Source organism: Cariama cristata, unplaced genomic scaffold (assembly GCF_000690535.1).
Source record: "Cariama cristata isolate BGI_N322 unplaced genomic scaffold, ASM69053v1 scaffold35656, whole genome shotgun sequence".
Taxonomy (NCBI): Eukaryota; Metazoa; Chordata; class Aves; order Cariamiformes; family Cariamidae; genus Cariama; species Cariama cristata.
The window spans coordinates 5,937-26,684 of NW_009622216.1; the positions used below are offsets into that span (position 1 = coordinate 5,937).

At 44.9% G+C, this 20,748-nt stretch overlaps 1 protein-coding gene across 1 annotated transcript in view; it reads left to right on the forward strand.

Annotated features, from left to right (window-relative positions):
* Positions 1–20,748, forward strand: part of ATP11C (ATPase, class VI, type 11C) — a gene marked incomplete at its 5' end in the record, with an annotated part of 42,629 nt that overhangs the window by 4,020 nt on the left and 17,861 nt on the right. Inside the window, 16 exons of the mRNA XM_009702260.1 lie at positions 2,074–2,193; positions 4,057–4,146; positions 8,163–8,243; positions 9,237–9,344; positions 9,954–10,082; positions 12,553–12,656; positions 13,343–13,393; positions 14,263–14,327; positions 14,932–15,013; positions 15,385–15,535; positions 16,344–16,541; positions 17,470–17,631; positions 17,828–17,985; positions 18,907–18,978; positions 19,835–19,908; positions 20,588–20,691. Of these exons, the coding sequence (XP_009700562.1) occupies positions 2,074–2,193; positions 4,057–4,146; positions 8,163–8,243; positions 9,237–9,344; positions 9,954–10,082; positions 12,553–12,656; positions 13,343–13,393; positions 14,263–14,327; positions 14,932–15,013; positions 15,385–15,535; positions 16,344–16,541; positions 17,470–17,631; positions 17,828–17,985; positions 18,907–18,978; positions 19,835–19,908; positions 20,588–20,691 (1,749 nt within the window). The remainder of the gene's footprint in view (positions 1–2,073; positions 2,194–4,056; positions 4,147–8,162; positions 8,244–9,236; positions 9,345–9,953; positions 10,083–12,552; positions 12,657–13,342; positions 13,394–14,262; positions 14,328–14,931; positions 15,014–15,384; positions 15,536–16,343; positions 16,542–17,469; positions 17,632–17,827; positions 17,986–18,906; positions 18,979–19,834; positions 19,909–20,587; positions 20,692–20,748) is intronic.

Here is a 20,748-nt window from a genome sequence, read left to right on the forward strand (position 1 = left end):
AAACAGGGCTGACTTATATTTTTATTTATTTATTTTAATGTTTTAATTGTTTAATTTTGGGGGATTTTTTTTTTTTTAAACTCTCCCCAAGCAGCAGTTAGTCCCAGGCCTCGCTGTCTTAGCGTGGTTGTTTCCAGAGTACCTGTTTTCTAGCTGGGTTTTGCTTGCAGCTCGAGAAGCTGCTTGCGATGGGCCCTTCGGACAACCGGGATGCTGAGACGGACCCGGGGCATGCCAGGAGCGTTTGTCCGCAGCGGGCTGAGCCTATACTGGGCAGCTGACATGGGGATTTGGCATTTTTGGCACCTACCTTGGTGGGGTTTCAAAGCAAACAAGCTCTAGGGTTGAGGATTAATAAGACTAAATGGAGTATGAACGCTATCCGCTGGTGTTTTAGCAACCCTGCCACCTGCTAATGCCCTTGAACCATGAACAGTGACAAATGTCTTCCCTGCTCATGTTTTAAAATCCAAAACCTTAACTCTAAGAAAACCTTAGCCTGGCCTAAGACCACTTTTTTTTTTTTCTTCCTTTTCCTCTCACTCCATCTGCTCTTAGTGGACATTTAAAATTCACTTTATAATTTTAAGTTCAACCTTGCAAAACGCTTCCTGGTGCTAGCCAGGTCTGCTCCCTTGGCTGCGAGCATCTGCAGCAGGGATGCTTTGTTATATGCAAGGTGGAACCTGGACAGAATGAAAAGCTGATTTTTAAACTATTGCACAGTTTTGTTTCTTTTGAAAATAGACTTTTCTGATCCATCGAGACCCTTGCGTGTGCTGAGCAGCCTGGAGTTGGAAGCTGATGGAAACAGAGCCCGCGATGTTGCCCCTTCCCCAGGGCTGCAGGCACTGCCAGGGACCTGCATTGCCTCTGCCTTGTCACAATTTTGCAAGTGTTTTTAAATGAAGTTATAGGAAGTTGGAAATTTGGTATTTAAGAGTTACATTTAAGTAGAAGAGCACTGTTACTTTCAGTATACTCAGGTACCTTATTTACTATGTGTTATTTTAACACGCTCTGCATTGGATTAGGAGGATCTATCTTTAATTTGCTGGGTGCTGTGACCTCCCTTGGAAAGCCTGCAAGGGCCATGGGGATGGCTGGGTCTCTGCTAGATCCCTGTGTTGCTGCTCACAAGCGTCTCTCGTGGTTTTGTGAAAGGGATGCTCTCCTCCCACAGAGCCACTCTGCTTCCCCTCTCTTTGAGTTTATTCTGCTGTAATTTCCCCCATCCTTCCCCTGGCAGCTGTGGAGCAGGGGGGCTTTCATCAAGCCTGCATGACACCAGGTTATCATTCACTTGTGACATCTCGTTATACTTTAAAATAAAACCCCAGCAAGACAAACTGGCATCCCCAGCACCCTGCATGTCTTTTTGAGGAGTTTGTGATGTGAAACTGTCTGCTTTATTATTTATGGTTTTATCTGAGATTATAAAATAGCAGAAGTACACTTTTTTTTTAAGCTAAATCCCAAGTCTGTGTGCACCATTGCGGTGGTGAGACATTTTGGGTGGACTTGAGGGTTTGACAGGAGAGCAAGTTTAAAGGAGGGTGCAGTTTCCATCATCCTCCGTGGGGTCCTGGGGTAAAGCCTGGAGCCACTGCAGAAACTGTAGCGTTGAAGAACTCTCCAGGTCCAGCTTAGGAAGAGATGTGTAGAAGAGAAATGATATTCCTAATGACTTGAAGTGCTTGATGAAGGTATATTCTCCTTCAAGAAGGAAAAATTGCCTGGCAGATGGGCACAGGCTGCAAGTTCAGGCAGGAGCATGGTGACCTGTCTTGGGGGGTCTGGGACGGGCTGTGGTTCTCGGGGGTCGGTGACTGAGCAGTGATGGGGACCCCAGGTTGCAGGCACAGAGTGGCCTTGGTTTTGTTAAATGACCTTACCTGTGCCTCTTCGTTCTCTGTGCTTTTGCTGGGGCAGAGAAGTGAATTTTTGAGGTTCCAGCTGCCTTATTCGCAATGAACAACACAGTGCTTTCAGAAGCTGGAAGGTATTAATACAAATATTTGACTTTTTTTTGAGCTAAAATTTAATTTTTCCCTTTGCTGGTTGTCCCAACAGTGTGCTGGGGAAGAGAAGCGGGTCGGTACGCGCACTGTGGTGGTTGGACGCCGTCCAGTTTTGGAAACAGATGCATACGTGGCACAGAAGTTTTGCGACAACAGGATCGTCTCCTCCAAGGTGAACTTGCTCTGCTTGTCTGGATGCATCGTGCACATGTATTCCCTGCTTGAGTATTCACCCTGATTTTATTTGGTGGTTGTTTTTGAAACAGAAACTCCAAATTCCTCAAGGATGGATGTAAAGGTCCCTTTGCAGGTGGAGCAGCCTGGTACTTACCTTACACCACAACTCCAGTCTCTGTATTAGTCTTGTTTTCTTCCTATCAATCCCAGTGGGTGTGCATACAAATTCCTTTCTGCTAGGCTGGATGGGAGCAAAGCGTGCGGACACAGTAGTTTTGTATTTAGTTTTTTTGTGTATGTTTTTTTTAACGTTTTCTGGCATTCCCTTTGGGAAGAAAGGACAGGTTAAGTGTAATACAGCAGGAGACAACAGCAACTTGGATTTGCAAAAAGGAAGGTTTTATAAATGAACAGAAAAATACAATTCCTCCCTTTTTTTTTTTGTTCCATGGGTTTTTTCTCTCTTGAGATAGGACAAAAATAGCCATGCTCTGTTTATCCCTTTGGATGAAAGGGGAAACATTCATACAGTATTAATGCAGCTTTTGTTTATGGTGGAAAACTACGATGACACCCATCTGCCTTCTGCTTAGCTTTTTTCCATGATGTTCGTGAAGCTATTTCAAAAGATTTGAAGCCAATTCGAGTAAAATATCAAACAAGTGGCATCCCATATTGTCAACACAGCTGGATACATATTATGTAACTTAGGATTCATTGATGCTGAGCATACAGTTAGGCTTTGGTTTTACTGTACTTGAGCTGTAAGGGGATTTTTCCCTCTCCTTTCTTTTTTATACAGCTTGGATCTTATTTGTTTTTATATGTCTGCTGTCTGCATCTATATTGGGAAAAAGTTGTAAGTCTAACCGTGTTTAACTTGTGTAGCATTCCCATTGACGTTTCCCTGGCACGCAAGGGGGTTCTTCAGAGAGGACATCTTCACCTGTTTCAGTTCCCTCTCTGACAAATGGTTGTTTTAGCACTAATTTTAATTCTTCCCTGATTTATTTTTGAATGTTGTGTCCTTGCTCTTATTTTCGATTTATATTTGCTGGCCATGGAGTCTTCTTACCTGACCAGTCTCCTATTATAATTAAGTGGACGATGATCTTGAGGCTTGGCTGCTTATTATTTGTTTATTCCAGGCAGACTGAAAGATCAGATATTAGACCCATTATTTTCCATGTTGTTCTTAAATTCCACATGTTTTCCAAAGCAAATGATTCGGCAGCTTTCTTAAAATGATAATGAAGCAGAACCTAATAACAATTTTGTATGGGCATCATGGCTTTTTTTTTTTTTAAATGGAAGAGCATCTCTAAGATGGTTTTTGGAATTTGTTTGGGGCCGGGGGGGGGAACCCTCTGCACTGTGCATTACCTCTTCATGAAATCATGTTTCTACAAATGCCTATCTAGAAGTTGTCTGCTGAAACAGATCCTATTGTTTTTGTATTCTTTTACCGTTCACCAACTCCAACCGTGTGGTTTGGGTTATTTTGACAAAAGAGAAATAGCTGCCTACTTTAAAGCAAAGAAACCAAAACCCCCATGTAACTGTGAGACACTTCCAACTGTTCAGTGAACCAGTGGAGAGAGCCGGAGCTGGAAGCTGAAGCCGGAGCTCGGTGGCATCTCAGCATCCAGCTGCTTCGTGCTCCCAGTTTTAAAACAGGGACCTGGACCTTTGCCTAGAGCACACCGGGGCTGCTCAGATGGCTTGCTGCGGTGCTCCTCGCTGGGTTAAAGGGAAAACTCCTGGCCTATTTTGTGCAGATACTTCCCATTTTGTAGCTCTAGTCCCCAGTCAGCCCCGTGCCTTGGTCCGTTTGTGAGCCCCTCCTCTCTCCCCACAGTACACCCTCTGGAACTTCCTCCCGAAGAACCTTTTTGAGCAGTTTAGAAGAATTGCCAACTTCTACTTCCTCATCATCTTCCTTGTGCAGGTAAGAGCTTTGATGCCAAAGGTGGTTTTTATTTACGTACTGATGGTAAGGTGCTCATAAGTGTGGTGTTTTGTTTTTTTTTTTTTAGTTGAAAGCTGTGTTATTATTCTGGCACACTGTCCAAGGCATAATAATAACTAAAATATTTGGGCTGGTCTGAGATGATGTTTGAATGACTGCTGAAACGATTAAAAAAACATCTTAACTCTTTAACTGTTAAGATCAGTCAACCGGTGAAAATACATTTGATGCTACAGAATTAAGGTCTATTTTTTTGTCACCTTTATTACTTCTGCTGCATAACTGTGTATTTTCCCAGATTATAAGATATTTGTATGTCTTAAGTATAGTGAGTTTCAAGGCAAACAGCAGAGAGAGGCTGTGCTCAGTAAAATTCAGAAAATGCTTAGCATGAGCTTTGGGAACGTGAAGCTTCAGGAGGCTGCTCTGCATAGACAAAATAGCAAATTTTGTACGTGGACGAACTTTTTCTGATCTGCTTTGTGGCTTTGATTAAGGGGCGAATCCTGAGCAAACCTGAATACTCATTTTCTGTTCTGTCAGCCGAGAAAAGCAGGCTGTCGAAGTGCATTGGGGTGAAGGGAGTTTGGAAAAATCACTGCAGTGCATTTACTCACCTTTTAAATCCTCAGGCCTGGGGCTCAGCAGACAACCTGCTCTAGGGCTGAAAAGAGGCGTCAAAACTCTACCCCAGCAAATTAAATGGCACTGTGCAGCTACTGGAAACAGCCTGCTGTTAGATGACTTCTCTGGGGTTTTGGTGGTTCAGGTCTGGGGTATCACTCTCTTCTAGGCTGCATGTTTAAAAGACAAGTGCCAAAAATGTTTTATCCTTGCAGTAAAGAGTTATGGTTTATAGTCATTTCGGTGGCTGCCGCAGAAAGCAGGGATCCCAAGATAATGGCTGTGGATGGCTCCTCCTGGCAGTGTTACACGAAAGGCCAATTTACCCCGGCATCAGCTGGCTCGCCTCCATCTCTTGATTTCACTGATGTTGCTCCATTTTGTCAGACTGAATTTGTAATTTGCCTTGAACTGAAGCGATGCCCTGGAGTCGGGATGTCCTTTTTGTGTAGTTGGCCATTTAGTGACATGGTATTACATTTTCTATACTGACTCTCTGGCCATGAAGAACGTGGGATATTTGTAATTATACTTACAAAACCAGTTGCAGTTTAGCTACTTACCCATTTTAGGCACAGGTGTGTGCAGGTGAGAGAAGAGCCTGGCTATTTCTCCTTGTTTTTATTCTGTGAGCACATCTAAAATAAGGAAGCAACCCTCATGCTCTATTAGAGAAAAAACAAACCCAACTGAACGAAAGCCAACCTGACAGCACTAATGCACTTGCTGCCGTATAGAGTAACTGACTGCCTGCGGGTGCTCGTGGTTCTGGAGATGTCACTCGCCTTAAAAAAGCACTCAAGGCCACTCCATTCATTTAAAATACCAAGCGTTATACCTTGATAAATAGCATCTATGGCTTAAACGTTGGTGCTTATCTTGAAATTACTTTGAATTAATGGAATTGCCCTGTGTGCTGCATGAGGAGTGAAGTATTACGGTGCTTGGGAATTGCCTGGTGCATCTGCTGTACCTGCTGCTGAAAGCCTTTATCAAAATGTCTATTACTCTGTGACTCCAAATTCAGCTCTTGTTTTAGAAAGTACATGCATTAAACAAAAAATACCTATTAGTGCACTGACAGGGATACAAATAGCTCTCTCTTTGGTTCATCTATTGCAACACTCAAAGGAAACTGAGTAAACTCCTGGTGGAAATGGCTGGCCTGGAGTAAGCGTAGCCCAAGTGTGTTTGTAGACAGACCAAGCTGATGGCAGTGAGCTAATTTAGGAGGTGCCAGGAATGAAAAATGTCCCTTTTGATTGATGGAGGTGACTTCTGTACTGTGGTCTTCAGTCTCCTAAACAATGAGTTAGGAAGAAACTATCAAGTAAAAGGAGGATTTTGTCACTTTTAAGTGGATCCAAATGAAGCTGTTGAAGTCCTAAACCAGCTCAAAGATAGCTTCAGAGGGGTCTGCCTTTGATGTTCTAGCTCATTGCTCGTGTGTCCCTCGGCTTTCCACCAGCTGCGAAGGGGAAGAGCAGTATCCAGCCACAGGATGCGCGGGGAGTCCCATCTCCAAATACATGAACGAGTTCTTGTGGGGTCTTCATCTAATATTTGTGTTCATCATCTGTAATACAGCATTTGTGTGGACAGAAATCATATCGTTTATTTAAACAAATGCATACAGCTGCATCTTGTCCAGAGCAGAAAACTCTCCCATTGGGCAGCAGGAGGTCCTCTCCCTTGCCCTTCTCAGTGAAAAGCCAAAGTTTCTCTTGTATTCCCAAGATCTGTCCAATTTTTCCAAGATAACTTTTGACTGACTGGTCTAAACTTCAATGATACCACCCCGGTGAGTGGCCATCACGCATGCTGTGTGCAATATGTCCACCTGACGCTTGGCACCGTCTTCGCTCGAGGTTGTTCCTCCAAAGTCTGGTTTCTACCAGACTTTTCTGTTTGTAAACATTTCACACCCATTTGAGTGAGCCAGGGCTTTGTGTTCCTGGAAATACTTGTGTTTATCTTGGTTTACCCTCATGCTACTTAACTCATATGCCACTTACCTGGTTGCTTCTTGTGGCATATCTCTTCCTCTTCAGTATCTTCTGGCACTTCACTCCTTGGGTCCAGTAATGCAGGGTAATATTGCAGAGTGCAGCATTTCATAGAGTTAAAATTTTCCATGTAGCTTCCTTCTGGCTGATAAGAGAAGTCCTGTCCTTAATGCAGCTTTTTACGGGCAGCCTAAAACAATAAATATACAAATGCTGCTGTTTGTGAGCGTGCCAGGGAAGTGCAAACAAGTGGAGGGAGACAAAGTCCCTTTGTGGGGAACACAAAGCCTTTCTGCTGAGCTTCCCTGTCCTTTTCGTCACAGCCCTCACCATCTGCCTCTTGTGTTCCCATCCTCTCTGGGACAGCAGGAAAAATGGCTAATTTTGTGTGCCCTGGTTTGGAAGGTGGCAAGGGAGCAGCTTGTCCTCCCCTTACGTTATTCCCTCCCAGTTATGAATCTGTTCTGCCGTTCTTACCCTTCGGGCCAAGTCGTGATACAGTCAGAAGGAACAGCGGTTTCCCACAGCCCGAAGGTTTAATTAGCGATGAAGGGGCTTGGTCTTTGCCGTGGTGCTGGCGCAAGCGCTGCACCGAGTTCAGGAAGGATCCAGCTACCCACCCCAAGGCCCTCATGGGGTTGCTGTGCTTAAATCATGCTCTGAACTCCAAATTTGAGAGCTTAAAGACAAAGCGTGAATTTCTGTTTTACTTAAATATTCATGTTCTAGTCTGCAATATATTTCATAGGTAACTTGGGCTGATGCCTGTTATTTTTAACCTCTGAGTGTCAGTGATTCAAAACGCCTGGTGCTGTCCTCCCTCTCGTAACCAACCATGTTTTAGGGTTCAGATATACCCCGTCTTCACTGCCAAAGAGGAGAAATGACCCTCCTGTGGCTCAGTGAGAAATGAGGGTGTTTTTCACTTCATGCATTGCTGCTGCCTCTGCCCCATCCTTCCCTGCCTTGGTCCTCTCCAGCACAACCTGTGGTGGGAGCAGGCTCGTTGGCATCTGCATTTTGAGTAGTTAAGTTTATGTAGCCCACCCCCAGCAGTCCATTGATCCAGGCTTTTGTTTCCCACTACAGCAAGGTCAAATTTAGGTTTTAAGCTACCTCTGATAGGGTTTTTCCCACCCGAGGACATCCTATGATCTTCACAAGGAGGTATCGTAGTAATCTTGAGGTGGAGGAGAGCACTGCTGGGAATGCCTGTGCTGGTCCTTCTTGCCTACCCTTCCTCCTCTACTGGGCTGTGACTTACCCCAGTGGGATGAGCACCCATTTTTCCCACTGTTACCAGAGTTTTTGTTTCTTCTGCTGCCTGAAAACCAGTTGTCAGCAGTACACTTTTTCTCTCTGCAGGTGATAGTGGACACCCCAACCAGCCCAGTGACCAGCGGCCTCCCACTCTTCTTTGTCATCACTGTTACAGCTATCAAACAGGTACGAGTGTCAATGTGGGGAGAGGAAGATGCTCCTTGGGACATGTAGTAGAGAAAATGAGCATGTATTTGAATATACTCAGAAGTCACCAAAACGGGCTGGTAGGTTTGAACCCTTCACAGGTGATGCATATACTGGTGCTTTTCAAAAAAGGCTGTGTGTTGAGTGCAGTTGTTGGTCTCTCTTGTTTTGGCAACGTAAAGCATCTCTGTATGTACTGTTGTAAGCAAGCCGTGTGGCTCAGTAAAGGTTATCGCTGTAGTTCTGGCTTTACTTGAATTTTTCTTCTCTTTTTAGAAATGCTGTCTGAGTTTTTGCAGAGTCGTGCTCCAAATATTGCCCACGTTCTGCTCCCATGTTGGTAAATGGAAAAGTCTGGTTCTGTTCAGCTGCTCAGCTAGTCCCAAAAATATGTAGTCCTCATCTTGCGGTGTTAAAAGCCCTTTTTCCTCCCATTGTATGCACATGTGCCATTTAAAATTTCCTCTACAGAAGGATTGAATAATAAAAGAAGTTTCTTCTGCAGGGGCCAGAAAGGGAGAGCTAGAGTAAAATCCATCTGCTTCAAATCTGAATGTTTTAGTCTTTCAGTAAAGGCTGAAGAGTCTCATCCTGCGTTACCATAGGAAAGAGTTGTAGGGTGCTAAGTGTATTATTCGTATTATCAGCGTGTTCTTGCCAACATTGAGAATAATAGAAACATGTTACAGTAGTTCAGCTGCTCGTTGCATGCACTGCATGTAGATTATTTTTGTGTGTTATTTTAATCTGTTCTGAATCTGTCAAATATGCATATGAAGTTTTTAAAATAAATTGATTGAGTCTGAGCTACTCTGGTTGATGTTTTGTCAGGCATGAAGGAGGTCTGAGGACTGCTTGATTTATTCATTTTTAAAAAAAAAAAAACTCTCCTTCACTCTCTGTCCCCACTCATCCTCTTTCATTTGTTTAATTGCTTCGTTACAAGTTTGTTGCTTGTATTTGTGTGCCTAGGGATACGAGGACTGGCTGAGGCACAGAGCTGACAACGAAGTGAACAAAAGCAATGTCTTCATTGTCGAAAATGCCAAGCAAGTGCAGAAAGAGAGTGAAAAAATCAAGGTAACTCTTAACAGAGAGCTCATGTGTGGTTATCACTGAAGCTGATGGGAACACGAGGGTGTGTGGTAAGGAGAGAAGGGCAGGGGAGGAGGGATGTACTGATGTTAGAGCTGCCCCAGTGTGCTGGCTTTCAGATGAGATGCTCTGAGAGCTGTTCCCGGTTAAGGAGTGAAGCTGCCTTTGATTGCTTTTGAAAAGTGTCTTGCAAAAGCTGTACCGGGGCTGACAAGTGACAGATCTGTCAGCGTTTTGCACTTCTCCAGGACAGGCAGTCCTCTTCTATTTCCAAGTCTCCCAAGGACACCAGGAAAGTACACTTAGCTTTGATGTTAATTTATCACACCGCGCTTCAGACAAGTACAGTCTCTTGCTCCATCGAGATTTAGCAGAGAAATAAATACTAACCATGCCACGTGGGTGCTCTGAGTTGGTGCTGGGCTGGGTCAACCCGTCACGCTTTGGAGTGATGCTCGGGGACCCATGCACCTCTTGAACCCTGCTTTCCCTTTTAGCCAGGGTGATTTCTTCCAGGCTTTGAGAAAAGCTACATCTGTAACCATCTAATAACAACCAAGAGGGCTTTTCATGTAAATGTTTCCTTTCTTCCAGGTTGGAGACATAGTAGAAGTGAAAGCAGATGAGACCTTCCCCTGTGACTTGATATTTTTGGCCTCGAGCAGCATTGATGGGACCTGTTACGTTACTACAGCAAGTCTCGATGGCGAGTCCAATTTCAAGGTGATGGGGATGGATGAGGTGGTATTCAGGAGCTGGTGCTTGGGGGCTACTGGGGTGCCTGGCGCTGCCACTGAAGCTGGTGCTTGTGCGGGGGGGTTTGTGCTTGACTGGAGGATGCTCCTGCAGAGCCCATCCCCGTGCCTGCATGGCTGAATTTAACAGCTCTTCCCTCCGTCTGCTCCCAGCGCGTCAGCACCGAAGCCCCTCAGGGATTGTTTGTTTTTCCGTTTGATCTCCAACAGCCATTTCTGCTGACGCTGTCCCAAATTGTATCGATATTTATTGATGGAGCTTCACTGTCTTATTACCCATCATGGGAAGCGTGTTAGTGCTTCCCTGTTCCAGCTGCACATCACGAGGTCTGGTGCATCGGTAAAGCAGTGCCTGTAGCTGCTTCAGCTCCCTTTCCAGTACTGGCCAATGCGTCTGTTACTTAACTAAGATTTCTCCAGTGAGATCGGGGACTTCTTGAGGCAGTACGTCTAGATTCATTTGGGGAGTTTTTCACCAGCATGAGAAAAACATCACTTCTGTGTTTTTTTTCTCTCCTTTTCCCTGAATCAAGCAGTGAAGTTTAATATTAGTCTTGCTCAGGATGAATCTCCTCTTCAGTTTATTTTCTTTCTTCATCCCCCACTCTCTAAACTAGGGAAATAAGCAGCAACAACAACAAAAAACTTGTATACATCAGAAGACATGAACATTTGGTTGCACTTGTGTTTGATAAATATTTATACAGATACTAGCAACTGCAGTAGTAAGACTGGAAGGTACTTTAAAATGATGTGATTTGTTCTGGCACACTCTGAAGTCAGTGGGAAATACCATTGTTGGTCCGATATGTGTTGTATGGAATCTGTGGCTTGTCTCTATGGGCGACTCTTAATCGGTACTTGAAATCTTGTGTAGGAGATGATGCGGTGCTGGTGCACCATACTGGTTCCACTAGTGAAGAGGAGTGGAGCTTTGAAGTAGCTTGAGGATAAAAATGGATAATCATATTAAATAGGCAATTGCTTATTTGTGTCGAGTGTATTATATGCATGAGTTCACATAACTTTTGCAGAGTCTTGACTCTTACTAACTTTTGAGTCTGTAAGCGCGATGCTGAATTTCTATATCAAGCACTGTGGTGTGTTTTGTGTGGTTTTTTTTTGGTTTTTTTTTTTTTCTTGGTTTGTGGATTCCTGTCGGTGACTGGGAGCTGTCTCCTGTTTCTTGACGAGTTGAAGAGGGAAAGAGGGAGTAGAAAAGCAAGTGCTGTTTGGGGAAACAGGGCATTAGGAACCAGGGTTTGCTGCAAAAGAAGGGTGAGGGAAGCCCACTCAGGTATGCACGAAACCTCATCTGCACTGATATTTACTGCTTACCTGGTGGGGATTTTTCTGGTATTTGGGGCATGTCAGGTCAAGGTATGGGAAAGGTGCCTGGTCAAGTGAAACTGGAGCAGAACTGTAAAAGGGATTTTTGTCAGGGCTCTGTCTTTGAAGTGCAAATCTTCGGTAATGCATTCTCTAAAGGAACATGTGTTTTCTAAATACACTAAGGGACTGAGGATGTAAAGATCGTGGAATTGATTAGGAGATGGCTTTGAAGTATCACTCAGTAATTGCACGGTCCATGGTGACAGGAGCAGCGGATGCACAACCCTGCACAAGGGTTGGGTTTGGTACTGGGCACTGCAGGAACAATTTTGAGTTGTTTCACAAAAGCTGTGATTTATACCAGAAATGCGTGTGTGTGTTTGTGCGTCTGCTTTCAATACGAAAAGCCAGGCAGGTTACCAAACAGCACGAAGGTGGGTATGTATAATGTCATGACTACAGCGTGTGTAACGTAATGGTTCCTCATGGGATGCGCAAGGAGGGGAACGCAAACGTAAGGAGCGGAGGAAGCTTCTTAATGAATTTGTTTATGAAGATGGATCGAGGCAGCCTGCCGTGACTTGGAGCTCTGAGTAGCTCCTATAAATAGAGCCTGGAAGGCAGTGAACGGATCCTTCATGGGCTTTCCAGTTAATTGTGAGAGATGAACCTTCGCAGCAGCAGCTGCTAAAAATAACTTGGAGTCTGCCAGTGCTCTGCCTGATCCCTGGGCACTGGAGCTGGTGTCTAATTACCTTCAGGAGCGGGCATGTGGATGGTCCTCGGGAGCCCCTTCGGCCTGGGGGCACCTGCAGCCTCCCCGCTACCTGAGCTGGGGCAGCAGCAAATCCCCAGGGAAAAAACAAAGATGCTCTGCTTTTGGTGCATGCCTTACTGAACAGATATCCAGTAGCTCCTTTCCGCTATGATGTCTCTTAAGTTTATTGACTTCAGTCTTATGCTGGGAGATGCTTGTGGGAGCGGGGTGAGCTGCTGGTGCTGACGAGCCTTGGCATGGTGGAATTTTAAGTGATGGGGTATAAAACTTGGGGATGGGCGGTGTTGCTGGGGGTTTGTGGTGACGCTGCCTGTGCTTCTCTGCCCAGACTCACTATGCAGTGCGGGATACCACCGTGCTCTGTACGGACGAAGCCATCGATGCCCTCACTGCCACAATTGAGTGTGAACAGCCGCAACCCGACCTCTACAAGTGAGTCTGCTCCGCATGCCCGTCCCGTCCTGCGGCTGCCTGGTGTCATCTTCCTGCGGCCACCTGAGCACTGTCGGTCAGGGGATCTGATCCGCAAAGCGAAGGGTGTTTTCTTTTCGTCAGAAACCAGAAGGTTTCTTGAGGCAGTGATAAGCTGCTGGGCTTCTTTCACACGAGGATGGCAGAGTTGACACCATGCTTTTTCAGGGCTCGGTTTCTTTTCAGCAAAACTTCCGTGGTGCAGCTCTTATCCTGATGTAATGAACTATTTTTTGTCAGCTCAGCTGTAGTAATGGTCCGTGTGCCTATTCTTAGGCCACTCTACCTCCCAAGTAAAATACGTTGGGCCGAATGACTTCCAGGAGTAAGCAGTCTTTGTGGTTAAATCCCTCGAAGGAGGTTTGCTGGGGTGTGCTGTACTCTGTAATGGGGAGGTGCTGGGGTGCGTAGGCACGGTCGGGTACTGCTGCTCCGCTGGCGGGGGGCAGCGGGGGGGCCAGCTGGGCATGGGAGTTGTGTGGCTTCTCCCTGTCCCGAGCGCAGCCAGCCCTCTGAAGCATTAAACTCTCAAATGCGCTCACTTATGTGTTTGCTTCCATCTCCTGTCGATGACTTTTTTTTTAGTATGTTTGTAGTAGCTCTTTATCATGTGATTGTAATACAAGTTTCTCATATTTTTATTGCAGATTTGTTGGAATAATCAACATCTACAGAAGTAACCAAGAACCCGTAGCCAGGTTGGTCTTGCAGCCATCTTGCTGGCTCTCCTCAAAGAGGTTGGGCGTCTACATTGAACTTCAAGGATCTGAACTTGTGCTGCCATCATTAGGGAATGGTTGTTTTTATTTAACCATTCCAAATATTTCATTCTGAAGGGAGGCCCATAGTTGACCTCTCCACTTACCCCCTTCTACCATCCTGTGATTTGTTTGAGCCCCTCTTGGGGAAGCAATGCAGGACCAGCTGGTAGTGTCCTCCCCTGCTGATGGGGAACAAATTTACCAGGCAATTGCGAAATATTGTTATTTGAAGGAAAGCAGAAACTTAACCATCAATCAGAGTGTTTCAGGGGGAAAAATAAGCCAAAAACGTTTATAAGCCATCAAAACCAGATGGCTGTTACCAGAGTGGTGCTGGCTGTTTCGTGCTGTGGTGGATCTACCCAGACCCTAGAAGCAATAGAGGGTCATGGGTGGGAGATTTGAAGAGAAATAAAAACACGAATGGGAGCAAAATAAGCTTTGGTGCCGTTGATCAACTGTGCTGGAATGGACAGGCTTTTGATGCTTTTAAAAATCACATTTTTATATAAGCACTGGAATGTATTAGATCTGAACACTTTGCACTTATTCCTCAAAAGCCTGACTGATAATCCCCCATTAAATTTGGAACTTTGAGCACCAAGAATAGTCTGTGTAAGATGAAATGGAGATAGAAGTATATAAAGAGAAAAACAAACTTGAGCAATGCCCAATTTAACGTACAAATCAAGTAATCAGATCTAAAGAACATCTGTTTAGCTTTATAATCTGTCTCTCGGTCTAAATTATAAAGAAGTTTGAATGTTGTTTGAGTGATGTAATGCTATAACTTCTTTTGCATTTAGGTCTTTGGGTCCTGAAAACCTGTTACTGAAAGGTGCTACCCTCAAAAATACCAAGAAGATTTATGGTGAACAGTTATTATTATTTATTTATTTTTTTATTTAAATAGTTCTGATAAATAATCATAAATGTTAGATGTTCATCACTGAATCTGGAGAGGGAAAATATTTCTCTACAGCCTGTCTGCCTGGGCTCTACAGTTAGATTTGGTGTGCAAGCTGATTGCAAAGTTGACAAGGTGAAATTAGGAGATAGCAGTTATATCTGTGGTGCTGCCAAGCTGTGCAGGTTGAGTTAATACACCTGAACAAGCTTTTCTTTTTGCCTGAGATGCAAAGAGCGGGGAGTTGTTCCCAAACCCTTGGCGGAAAACATGTGCTAGGATCACAGTTCCAGCCATTAGTGATTGAGAGTGATGGCTATTATGGAAGACTGATGTTTTTTCTGACTGTGTGTGATCCATAGGCTCCTGCTCAGTGCTCTGGGATATATGCAAGTACATTACTTAGCAGCCTCGGAGGTTTCTGTAGTTGAAAAGTCCTTGGGTAATGCCTCTTTCTTCAATTGGGATTCAGGTTTCATGTAAACACCAATGCCCCTTATGGCTAAGTGTAAGTTGGGTCCCTCCAGGACTGCGAGTCTCTTATGAGCCCTGCTTTAATACCCTCTAGGAGTTGCGGTCTATACTGGAATGGAAACGAAAATGGCTTTGAACTACCAAGGGAAATCTCAGAAACGGTCTGCTGTAGAAAAGTGAGTATTTGTAGTCAGAAAAAAAAATCGGTAAAAGCTGTTGTGTGGGGGTTTTTTTCCCATGGATTACTTGTACAGAAATAATCCCCTAATCTGCCTTTTGTTTCAGATGCTCTCTGATTGCATAGAAAATCTGTGTATTTGATTAAGCATATCTTTCAAGGAGCTGCATCATTTAGTAGCTTTTTTTATTTAAAAACTAAATTAAGAAATGTTAAAATATTCAGGGTCAGTTCATATATCAGCACTGTCAAAAGCACTTGTTCTGTAATTCCCGTCTTAAAAGTAAAGAAGTCTTGTTCCTGCTTATTTGCATGGTTTTCTATATAAAAATAGATGCAAGTATTTAAAAAATAGGTTTGTTTTTTCAGATCTATCAACGCTTTCTTGATAGTGTATTTGTGCATCCTATTGAGTAAGGCTACCGTGTGCACAACTCTGAAATACGTCTGGCAGAGTAATCCATTTAATGATGAGCCTTGGTACAACGAAAAGACTAAAAAAGAGAGAGAGACGTTCAAGGTAAGTCGGTTGGTATTTCAGCACCCCCTCCAGCTTTGTTTATTCTGGCTGTTTTATTTAATCTGATAGTGTCTGCTGCCAGCCCTGCGAGTCCTATTTGCTCACTGGAAGTGCTGTAGTTTCCTTCGGTCTCTCCTGCTGTTTGCATTTCTTTCCTGCTTCTCTTGTCCTTGTGCACAGCAATGCTTGTGTGAAGCAGGGCAAAGCATAAATAAATACTATGTATTATAGAAATGCAGCACCTGATTTAACCTGGATCCTTATCTGAACTTGAGCTGTCTTTCAGCTTTGAGTAGGCAAACTTAAATTGAGGCCACGTCAACTGGCTTCTTAAACTTGCCGAGACATAGGCAGTCAAGCCAGAAAGAGTGAGTGTAAGTGTGTAGAAATCTGTAATTTGATGGATTATTGAATAGGACTTACAGGGATGTCACTGCATCAGTTATACCCTCACCGTAGCTTGACTGGTCTCAAGGCACTTGCTCCTTGTTTCTAGTTACTTGAGATCAGAATAAGCCTGTAGCAGTGTATTCTTAAGAGGAATTTACTTAAATAAAACATTGTTTTGGTCACTATGAAGCAATGTATTACACCTTTGTAGATCTGCAGAAGACAGTGAGATTTTTCTGCATCAAAGGAAAATGGAATTTGGCCCTGTATCTTAGCTGTATTCATTTTCAGGTTGTTTTTCTTTTTTCTATTTAACCTAAGAAGAAAAACTGTCTAAAACCCCAGAGGTGTTGCTGTAAACGGCCCCTGAGTTACACTTGACGAGCAGAGACTGCATCTTCTCTTCTTTCCATTGCAGGTCTTGCGGATGTTCACGGACTTCTTGTCATTTATGGTCCTCTTCAATTTTATTATCCCAGTCTCCATGTACGTTACAGTAGAGATGCAGAAGTTCTTGGGCTCCTTCTTCATCTCTTGGGACAAGGAGATGTATGACGAAGAAATAAAAGAGGGAGCATTGGTGAACACCTCGGACCTGAACGAAGAGCTTGGACAGGTCAGAACATGCTCTGTTTGCATCTGCTTGGATGAAAATGTGATGAAAATGTCCTCCCTGATAAGAACCCTTGTTGTGGCAGTCCCTAGTGGTCCCCTCAGGGCAGAGCTTCAGCTGGTTTGGTGGCACTTTCCATTTAATGTGATTCTACTCGCTCTGCGAAACGGATAAGGTTATAAATAGTGCATGAAAGAGCAGGAATTGGGTCATGTCAATTGTTTCCGTATTGGGGAATATCAGACGCAGTGCTCTGCGTGTCAGGGTGGTTTGCTTTCACTGCTTCAATTAAAAATTAAAAATCGTCTGTCTCTTTGAGGATTAATGAAAGTGTCTGCCCAGTCCTCTCTCTGGGCGTGTAATGCACATGCAGCCACGCTGCTGCTGGCTTTGCTGGGGCAATTAGACAGCTCAGGCTTCCCTTTCTTGTCTGCACCAGGAGAGACTGAGTGGAGGGTATGTGTAGTGCTTCCTGCTTTTTATCTTGCTTTTAAAAAAAAATAAAAGCATATTTAGAGTAGCAATTACCTAATTTAAGTACAGCACCAAGATGAAAATCCCCCAAAGGAGGCAACGGACCTGCAGCAGCAGCTATATAAGCAGTAGGAGCTATAGCAAAGGCCCCAGTAAAGAGGATAAAGGGAAAACAAAGAGCCTGGAAACAGATTTTGAGTCTTCAGAAGCTGCCCGTGCAATGGGCTGAAAACCAAAGGAGCTGCTCTGAGGAGCCAAATAGTAGAACTACACAGTGGTGTAACTCCCATGGGGAAGCTGCGTCTTTTTGCGGGGCTGAGGTTAGGATAGCAGCAAAGTACTCTGCAGCGTTGGCACAGATGCACTAAAATGCCCCAGCCTCTTTGGTTTTGGGGGACTCCTTTCCCGGCACGTGGGGCTTGGGGTACAACGAGACAGCCTGCCTGCTTGCTTCTAGGTGGAGTACGTCTTCACGGACAAAACCGGGACGCTGACGGAGAACAGCATGGAGTTCATAGAGTGCTGCATAGATGGGCACAAGTACAAAGACTGCATTTCAGAGGTGGATGGCTTCTCTCAGACCGATGGACCCCTAAAATATTTTGGCAAAGCAGAAAAGGTAAGAAATCTGTATGTTGATGACCGTTAGGGTTTTGTGGTCAGCTCCTGGCTGGTAAATAAAGCAGAAGCTGGGAGGGGGTGGTGTGGTTTTTTTGTTTTAAAATATGCATACACAAAAATCACAACCAGGTGCCGTGAGGTGGGCTGGATGCACAGCATTAAGCTGGTAACAAGTCCTCCTCACTTCTGCCTAGAGCCGCGAGGAGCTGTTCCTGCGAGCCCTCTGCCTGTGCCACACCGTTCAGATCAAGGAAGCAGACCAGGTGGATGGGCTGATAGGACACCCAGAACGCAAATACACCTATATCTCCTCTTCCCCAGATGAAATTGCTTTGGTGAAAGGCGCAGAAAAGTAAGAATATGAAGCTGTTGGTTTTTTACTTCCCTCTCTCTGGCTAGTGGGAGGTGAGGGTTATCCGAAGGCAGTAGACCTCTTTCCTAGTCAAGACTGCAGGTCTCTCTGGGAAGCACGTTGCAATACCAATGCTGGGCCTGACCCACAGCCCTGTAAAGCCACGTGAGCCTGTTCAAATGAGCTCTCTGTAAAAGGGGATGCTCTGCAAAGGGTCTTCCCCGAGCAGCTTCTCAGGAGGCTGTGATTTGCATTCACTGCTAAGAGCAGCCCCAAGGTGCTGCAGTGCCTGGCCAGGGCAGAGGCTGCTTTGCTGGAGTCCCCGTGGCCATATATTTTAATCCCCAAGAAATGGAGACCAGTTACTGTGTGCGTATTGCAGCCAAATGGCTTCCTTGCCATGCAGTGGCAAAATAATAGGATGGGTTACTTTTATCAAACCTGCATTTGAATCCTGCCGGAGATGCTCAAGGCCAGGTTGGATGGGGCTGTGAGCAACCTGATCTAGTGGAAGGTGTCCCTGCCCATGGCAGGGGGTTGGAACTAGATGATCTTTAAGATCCCCTCCAACCCAAACCGTTCTATGCTATTGCCAGCCCCTAGGTTTTAGATGGAGGCTGTTGCAGCTGTATATGCTTGCTCATGGCTTGGGTCTCCAGCAGATTTACAGGGGACCACGTCCAGAGGCTCTCGACATCTGTGCGCTGTGGTGCCTGACTCTCCAGGTCATGGGAGCGGTGCCAGAACATCATAACAAGCTCTGCATGGAGCAAGCAAACATCCCGCTAAGATTTTTAGCTCGGGCTCGCTAAGTTCTTTGCTATTCTTTGCAGTACGGAAGGCGAAACAATAACGTTGTTAATGTATAATATACGCCAATGGGTGTTTTCAATGTTGTTCTGTCCTTTTGTTTATTGACAGGTATGGTTTCACTTTTCTAGGACTTGAAAATGATTTCATGAAAATACGAAACCAAAAGAATGAAACTGAAATGTAAGTACTGCAGGGGCTGCTGAGGAACAGAGCTGCTAGTGCTGCGCCGGCTCCCACTCGGCTTAATTGAGTTTGGTCAATGTGGCCAACCTGGCAAGGTCAAAGCTGTTCTGCAAGGGCTGTCAGACCGTGATGACCTGCCTGAAAACTCATGTCCTTTTTACAAAGCACAGCACAGCAAGGTGCGGGCTGGAAGGCTTACTTGCGAAAATCTACGGGTGGTTTTAGTGACGTCTAAATTCAGGTTCCTTAAGTGTCTGCAGTCCCTTGCGTGTATCCGCCATCCATGCCTGGCTGTGCAGATGGCTCCTGGGATTCACGGCATGGTTACTGACCTTACGGACAGTGGTGGGGCCTCACAGTGGGATACTGTAAGCCTAAACCGTGTGATATGGCTCCCTTCCCTGTAAGTTATTTTCCCCTCTTGAGCTGAGAATAATTAGATTTTACCCTGTGCTCACAGCTTGGGGGACATCTGAGAATCCCTGATGTAATCCCAGCACTCCTCGAGAGCTTGCCTTCGTAAGCAAGTTTCACTTTTTATTACCCTTACAGTGAAACTTCTTATTTAAATGCCAGAGCCGATGTTGCTGCCTGTGGCACGTGGTGCCAAGCTGCTGCCCAGCCTGGGGGCTCAGTGCACTGGTGGGCACCCACCCCCTCAGCCCCACGCTCAAAGCAACACTGGAGTGTTTCTTTTTCACTCTGTTTTCTTGTGCAGTAGCTGTAAAAAGTACATTGCTCAGTGTGTGCTGCCACTTGTAGGGTATATTGATTTCTGCAGCTCATCGTTAGTGATTTTCTGTCTTGAATAGTTATTTTTCTTTTACTGAGTCTAAGTTCCTTTTTTTTTAAGGTACCAACTTCTCCATGTGTTGAACTTTGATCCTGTCCGTCGCCGTATGAGTGTCATTGTGAGAACCACCACGGGTACAGTTAAAATGCATTTCTGAACTCCTATACATATGTGCACAGATATAAAACACATTCTCTTTATTCCTGTAACCCAGAGAGGCTAAGCTGTTAGGTTTTCTAAGCTGGTCTAATTAAATTCTGTACTGAGTCTGGTTGGGATAGAGTTAATTTTCTCCATAGCAGCTATTGGAGGCCAGCAGCTCATAAGGGATGGGGACAGTGACCCATGGAGAGTTCCCTGCTTGCCTTGTTCCAGCCTGGAGATACGAGTATGAGGTGGGAGATGTGAGACCTTCCCCTGAGCAGGATGGGTTTTCATGGGGATAGCAGACAAAAATTCAAAGGTCGCCATCTTTCTCAAAAGTCAGTCCTGTAAGATATAGGATGCTGGTTTTAGCCTCCCTGAAAAGATTGCCGAGGCTTCTAAATAGGAAAAAAATAAACTGCTTTGTCTAGCCTGTTGCAGAAAGCTTGCTCAGAGGGAAGTAGGGACACCTGATGTCCCAGCCTGAGGTCAAACAAGGTTTTGCACAGGTTAGTGTAAGGCCACTTTTGGTAGGCAGGCCAGGCTTCTAGCAGTTCCTTCTTTTAGTCCTGCCAGATTTCCTCCTTCTGCATCATTTGCTGGCTATTGGAGCTCTTAAGTCTTTCTACAGCTTATGAATGCTATAAACTATTTACAATTTGCTTTTAGGAAAGTTGCTTCTCTTCTGTAAAGGAGCAGACTCCTCTATTTTTCCAAGGGTGCAGCAAGAAGAAATCCAACAAACGAAAGTCCACGTGGACCGCAACGCTATGGTGAGCACGCAAATGGAATTTGGCTGGCTCCTGGGGTCAGGAAAGCCTTATTCCAAA